The sequence below is a fragment of the Corvus brachyrhynchos genome, unplaced genomic scaffold (genome assembly GCF_000691975.1).
Source record: "Corvus brachyrhynchos isolate BGI_N302 unplaced genomic scaffold, ASM69197v1 scaffold80, whole genome shotgun sequence".
In the NCBI taxonomy this organism is placed as follows: Eukaryota; Metazoa; Chordata; class Aves; order Passeriformes; family Corvidae; genus Corvus; species Corvus brachyrhynchos.
This window is the reverse complement of record NW_008236769.1, coordinates 14,710,929-14,717,739: the sequence shown is the minus strand read 5'-3', so window position 1 is coordinate 14,717,739 and position 6,811 is coordinate 14,710,929. Positions and strand designations below refer to the sequence as shown.

Here is a 6,811-nt window from a genome sequence, read left to right as displayed (position 1 = left end):
TGGAGACACTCAGAAAGGGGCACACAGAAAGGACCCCAACTCTCATCCAGGTTCAAAAAGCACCAAATTTAATAAAAAAAAATCACATAACCCTGAGCAGAACAAAAATGTTCCCATATCTCCTAGTCCTGTCTCTGCCCACAAGCTGTCTGGGGTCTGAAACCCACATACAAACAAAAGCGTTCAGACTTATAAGTGGCCCAGGCAACAGCAGGCAGGTCCAGAAAGGGAGTGACCAGGATATTGGGGATTTTGCAATGTCATTTACTACCCTGCATAGAGTACATCCCAGTGGGAAGTGTGTTATGTTGGCTGAGAAAAATTATGGGAGCTTATCACTGGGGGTTGTTGAAGTTGTGTGTCCCTTGCCCTCCCGTACAGAAGTGTGAACACTCACGGAGCAAACAGGGAGATTCCAGGTAAAAACTGCAAGGTTCTGGCCAGAAATCAAAGTATTACAGTTCTGCCTTTCCCAGAGGCAGATCTACATCTTATTCAGGCTCAGAATCTGCAGCAGGAAGGGGGCTAAGGAAGTTTGCAAAGTATCTGCAGCTGCACAGGTAAACGTGCACCCACAATTATTTATATGAGCCTCATGTCAAGGAGATATAAGGCAGAAATGTATGACTGAAAATAAATTTAAATCCACGAAGCTGTATCTTTGTTACAGCAGAGGTGGTTCTTTCCCCCTCTTTCAAATCTGATCTAAATTGTCAGTATCTCAGCTGACATGAGGCAGAACTTCTACATGGGACACCTCCTCTCATCTACAAATGTGCATAGAATAGACTTTTCCACCTTGGTTGATTTTGCAGGGCAAGGAGCTGCCAGCATATCTGCCCTTTCCCCACATCTGGGTGCAACTCTTTCCTCAGAGCAAGGTGTTTCACAACCAGGTCAAGGACATCTGTGTTGTGGTTTGGGTCTTGTACACCAAAGTGCAAGACCCACTCATAAAGGTAGAGCAGAAAGGGAGCACAAGGAATTGTGCAGTGGTGACTTCCCTGGTGGGATATTGGAGAAGCTGTTACCTGGAGAAGGTTGTGCAATCTGGTTCAACTATGCTAAAGTTTACATTACACTCCTGAGCCAAATTTTATCTCAAATTCTGCAATCCCATAGCTCTATGACCACCCACTAGGGACTGCAGCAGGAAGATGCTTTATCAGCTTCTCCAGGTGACTTTGGGAAAGTCAGGCTCCATAATGTGCAAAATGGGGATACTTGTGCTCAGGGAGGCACTTTGACTATCACAAACCAAACAGGACCAAGTGGGACATGGGCAGTGGCACTCCTGGGCTTTGTCCACAGCTCTGGTCTTGCTGGCACCATGGTTGTTCCCCATGGAGCACCTTCCTGGTCCTGAACCTGGTGAAAACTCACCTGCTGTCAGACTCCGTGCAATTCTCTGCCCTCCTCACAGCTGTTTCCTGCCTCAGTGCTGACCCTCTGGAGGGTGCATCACTCCTGGCTCATTGCTTTCCCCAGCCACGGAGCACCATCTGCTAGGGAAGGTCTTGGGGGTTATTGCCTGGACTTTCCTTCATTTTATATTTAAATTGTGGTTCTGTATTTGCCTCAGGGAGAGATAGGAACAGGCTCCTCCCCACGTTTGTATGGCCCCGAGAGGCTCTCCTTGACTAATCAGCTGCAACCCACTGTGAGCAGCACTGAGTGAGCCGCTGCTCTTGATAAATCAGGATGAAGGGGAGCACAGCTGGACAGGTGAGCACTGGCCCACAGTGACAGCCAGGTGTCCCTCCAGGACTGGAGTTCATCTGACCACCTGTGGGCACTTGGAGGCTGCTTCCCTTTCCATCCCAACATGCCAGTCTCCTGCACTTGGTCACATGAAGGTTTCCTTATCCCCACTGAGTCTCAGGGGCTCTTCACATGCCTGGATCAGAGGGAGATGTTTGCACTGCAGGTGTGTGGTGGGGTCAGATGCACCATCTGTACTGGTTAAATGTTCACTGGCTCTGCTTTGGGGAACTCTTCCCGACCTTCCTCACTCAAGAACATTGACTGCTAATGGCTCCATTTCTTTCCCAACATTTTCTTTCCTTGCCCTGGCACAAACCAGCTCCATTAGCAATGAGCACCATTTTCAGTCCTTTCTCCTTTCAGTCCTGACTCCACAAATGGGCTATGGGATGGAGGGCAGCCTCATCCCACTGAAAGCCAAGCTGCAAGGACAATACCTGTCCTCTGAGGGCATAAACAGACGGGTCCATGTGCCTGGAGAGAGGCCACATCACTACCTCACAGATGTTGGAGGCAAGAGAGTGGGAAGTGGGAGGCAGAGCCAGCAGCTTTAATTCCTACTCTAAAGCAAGATCCCAGCAGCAAAGTCCAACTCTTCTGTAAGCTCTGCTGCCCAGGTGATCATTGGTAAGCAGAGCTAAGGCTCTTGTGCTATCAGTGATAGAGCTGCCTTGACCTTGAAGAAGCAATACCAACCCTCTGCTCCCTTTGATACCTTTGCAATGAGATGACAAGGGCTGAGGACTGCTGTTCTCTGAATATCAGCATCGATGGAAAGCTTTATCAAGCAGCAGCTCTCTGCACAAGCTACTGCTTTTGGCAGTCTTATCAGGGCTCTGATAATGACATATCTAATCTAAACCTATGTGAAATGGTACTTGCATGTCTGCAGCTTGGAAGTTACAGCTTGGAGGCAGGAGTCTCCAGCAGACTGCCAAGGCTGTTTTAAAAAGAAAAAAATCTGGGAAAGGTGTTGTATTTCATCTCAGTGCTGTCTTGGTAATGCAGCACAAAGAAAACCTGGCGGAAACCAAGAGGGATGGAGAGCTCACAGCAGCAGCAACAGCACCTTCTCCCATCCCATCCAACCTTTCAAAGCAATGCAGCCATGTGGCCTGATGAAGAAACCTTTGCTCCTCAAGGTTCAAACTAGTCATACCAGAGATGTGAAAACCCAGCAAGAGACCAGGTTCCCAGATTCAAGGGCAGCAGAAATAATGATTACCCAATGATACCAAAGGTTGAGACAGAGGGAAGCCCACCCGGGGATCTGTGACTGGCAAGCTTGTGGCCAAGCTTTTAAAATATATGGCATGGGGTTTTGGGGTGTTCAACTGGACCTGCACTAGAAAAATCCAGGGCTGAATCATCAAAGGTCCTGGCTTGCAGCCTTTCACATTTGGGCCAGGAAAATCCTAGTGTGGAGCCCAGCCCTGGCTTCCCAGAGCTGTGAGGGGCTGGGCTCCCTGAAGTCTGGGGAGTCACTGGTGGGACAGATAAGAGAAGCAAGGGAGGTGATGGAGTAGAGATACATGAAGACATTCCCAGACCTCCACAAGGCTGCCAGGGACCCTCCCCTGGGCTACAGCAAAATGCCTCTCCCTACACAGCGCTTTGACTGTAAAGTCATTTTTGCAGTTCAGAACTTTTAATTAAGAGTTTCACTTTGAACTGGAGGAGGCAGAGATTTTTTTTTTCTGTAGGAGCCCTAAATCTCAAAATCTGGATATAATGTCCAACTCTTCAAGAAGTAGTGCAGGTAGGTGGGTGGCTTCCCAGACACTGAGTGAAAGTGAGAGCTGAGATCAGGAATCCCAGGGAATTGAGGGGAAGTCCTAAAAGGATGCAACTGCTCCACAGGCAGCTACAGAGGTGACAGAGCCAAACTCTTCTTGATTATGGAAGATGGTATAACATGAGACACCAGCCACAAACTGAACTTTGGGAGGTCTGGGTTGAGCACCTTCTTCCAAGAGGTGGGTGGTGGAGACCCAGGATGAGTACCCAGGGAGCCAGAGCAGGTGGGATTTGACATTTGGCCCAGACCATGGCTGATCCACTGGTGATATCTTTGCCTGAGAAGATCTGCATGTCCGTATCTCTGATTCAGGTGCAAAAAGCAGTAATAAGACACTTCACTCCTTTTTTTCTAACAAGATTCTAAGACCCTATGCTTTATTTTCAAAACAAATTAAAGACAGAAGTACCTGCTGACTTCCCACAAGATGTAGCTTCCTCAATAATTTTTGAAAATGATCCATGCCTTTTCTCTTTATACAAACCAGATTTAGGTATTGGGGAATGGATTTACTTTAATCAAATTATCAATTGACATGGCCTCGAGTTAGTTCAAATCAGGTGCATTTTCTTGGCTCTGGAGAGTTAAAGTGATATCGTATTTTAAAAGATCCCATATTCTGATGGGGAGATGTACAAGTATTCTGAACTTTGCTATTGAGATTAAGTTTATCTCACCTGCCATTTGCTCAGCAGGCCTGGCTAGATATTAATTACCTTGGCCAAATTTCATTCAATAAGCATTTCTCCTTTTCTTAATACTAACTTCTTTTTTTTTTTGCTAAAGAAAATTAAAAGAACATTGAGCCCAACAGAGCACAAAGAAGTTTTATTTTTGTCCATTGATCAAAAATAAGATGGTCACATTTCCAAATTTTCCAGCAGTGATTCACAGTCCCCATTTATCCAGCAGCAAATCAGGAGCACAGATATGCTATAGCTATTCACAGTAAGCAGAGAAGGAGAGGATGCCTACAGAAAACAACTTGGGGTCCAAACGGGGTGAATTCTCCCATAAGCCATCCATTTCTGTGAATGGAAAACTTTCTGCCCAGTTACCAAGAGAATCCTGGACAATTATATTCCCCTTTCAACACTTGATGAGTGACATCCAGCCCTTAGGTGCTTCGTCTCCATGGACACGGTGGGCCTGGGAACTCTGCAGTTTTTTCAAGCCTAATATCTCTCCCCATCATGGAAAGAGAGGGGACCTGAACTGCCTGGAGGAGCAGCCAGAGGTCCAGGGCATGAATAGGTGGGAGGCACACGTGCTTCCAGGTGGCCCATGGCCAGAGAACTTTGGCTGACAGGAGGCAGGGATCTACCAACTTGGGCTGCTGCCAGGACACAGCAGAAGAGGTCAGTCACCACTGTCCCCATGAAGAGGACACTGAAAAGGGACATGTCAGCACAGCCCCATGTGACACCGGGGTATTCACTTGAGACAGGCATAAAAACAAAATGAAATTCCTAAGGTGATGTAATTCCTGAGGGGATAAAAGGGAAAACAGCAAAAAAGCTGTTTGGAGAAATTGCTGAGTCAACCCACCCCCCCATGAATGCTCTCTGAACCTGCCTGGCTCCCTCCACAATGTGTAGGCATGATGTCCCTACAGATTTTCTCCCCTCCCAGCCAACTTCATCCACTGTCCGTCCAACCAGCTGAGGTTTTCCCTCTCCTGCCTCATCTGGCAGACACTGCCTGTACTAATTAACCAGAAACTGAGGCTCTCTCCTGCAGCACGGAGAGCGGGGCTGAGCCAGCAGGAGCGGGACAGGAGGCAGCAGAAGGCTCTGACAGTGTCTCCAAATTGGAAAGAGATAGATCTTTTTCATTCTTATCCATGATTTCACTTCAAGAAAGGACAAAGGTGCTAGGAGAAGGGAAAACAGAAGAATTGCAAAGAGGAGAAGGAATGTGAGTGAAAAGGTGGAAAATCCCTGAGCTGACTTTGGGAGGCAGGAGGAATTCATTGAGGCAAGAAGCCGAGCCTGGGAGTCCAGACCCAGAGGATGGCTGCTCAGAGGCCGTGAAGCAATCTGGGACTCTCAGCCAAAGGGACCAGACTGGCAGAGGAGCCCAGCTCTGAGTCCTACTTTGGAGGGAGGAATGGGGCTCAGCTTGGAGGCTGCTGCTAGCCCTTCTTCTGATGTGGCACTTGGGAGAGTTGCAGCTCCAAGGGCTGGAATGCTCCTTCAGTACACGAGTGACTGTAGCCCCTATGGGGAAAGGAGATGAAAGGGGTTTGGTAGATCACTATTGGCACCAGCTCTCTATCCATGCAGGGCCATAGTGGTGGAGCCTGAATCAATCTGCAGTCTTCAGGTGGGCCAGTGCAAGGCCAGCAATTGATCTGGAGTCATTTTCTTAGGGGACAATGATGGGTTTGGGCTACTGCTGCATCTGGGTTACACCAAACCCCACCAGAACAGGTCTGTGAGCCAGTCAGTCCCTGGCAGCGTGCAGCCACTATTCTGCCAGTGATAAAGACCCACTGTGCACCCACCAGCGAGCAGAAGCCCCCCAGTGTCAGCTCCAGGGGATAACAGTCACCACGTTCTCCTCCTCAGATGCGTGCTTCCACGCTGCAAGATCATTAGATGATTTGGCTCGTTCCTCTGATAACGAACCTCTCTGCACAATTATTATTTTTTTTATCATTTGTTTATGGATGCCACATTGCGGCCTCCATGAAATGGATCTTATGGGGTGTTCCCTGCCCCCACATTGTAAATTGCAGTCTGTAAATTGTAGGGCAATTTATCACTGACCGTTGCCCAGTTTTACGTTAATGTTTGAACATGCCCATAAACTAATTACATCATCTTACCTCTGGCCAACTTTTAAGGCAGAAGGATGATATAAAACCAAGTTCTGCTTACCAGCAAGGCACCTTCTCTTGTGTTAGGAGCACAGAGACCCTTTCCACCATGAGCTTCACCGGAAAGTACGAGCTCCAGTCCCAGGAAAACTTTGAGCCCTTTATGAAAGCCCTTGGTAAGTGCCTGCATGTGCTATGTGCTGCTTTGCCCCCTCAGATCCCAATGATTTTTGGCAGCCAACTGTTCTGATGTGCTGATGATGTAGATTGAGACATCTCTTAGGTTTCCTATTTCTGTCTGTCACCTTGTAATTGTTGGGCTTTTAAATGTATATGTGTGGAGATATGATCTCAAAATAGAAGAGAAAGCACCTCTCTGTCTTGGGGGCTGGGGGTCAAGAGATGATGGGTAAAGTTTTATGGCTTGC

The 6,811-nt window shown here is 47.8% G+C and overlaps 1 protein-coding gene across 1 annotated transcript in view; it reads left to right on the top strand.

Annotated features, from left to right (window-relative positions):
- The first annotated feature begins 6,396 nt into the window (after positions 1-6,396).
- FABP1 (fatty acid binding protein 1) overlaps positions 6,397-6,811 on the top strand; it is a 3,644-nt gene continuing 3,229 nt past the window's right edge. Inside the window, exon 1 of the mRNA XM_008645115.2 lies at positions 6,397-6,559. Within this exon, the coding sequence (XP_008643337.1) occupies positions 6,493-6,559 (67 nt within the window). The 5' untranslated portion in view covers positions 6,397-6,492. The remainder of the gene's footprint in view (positions 6,560-6,811) is intronic.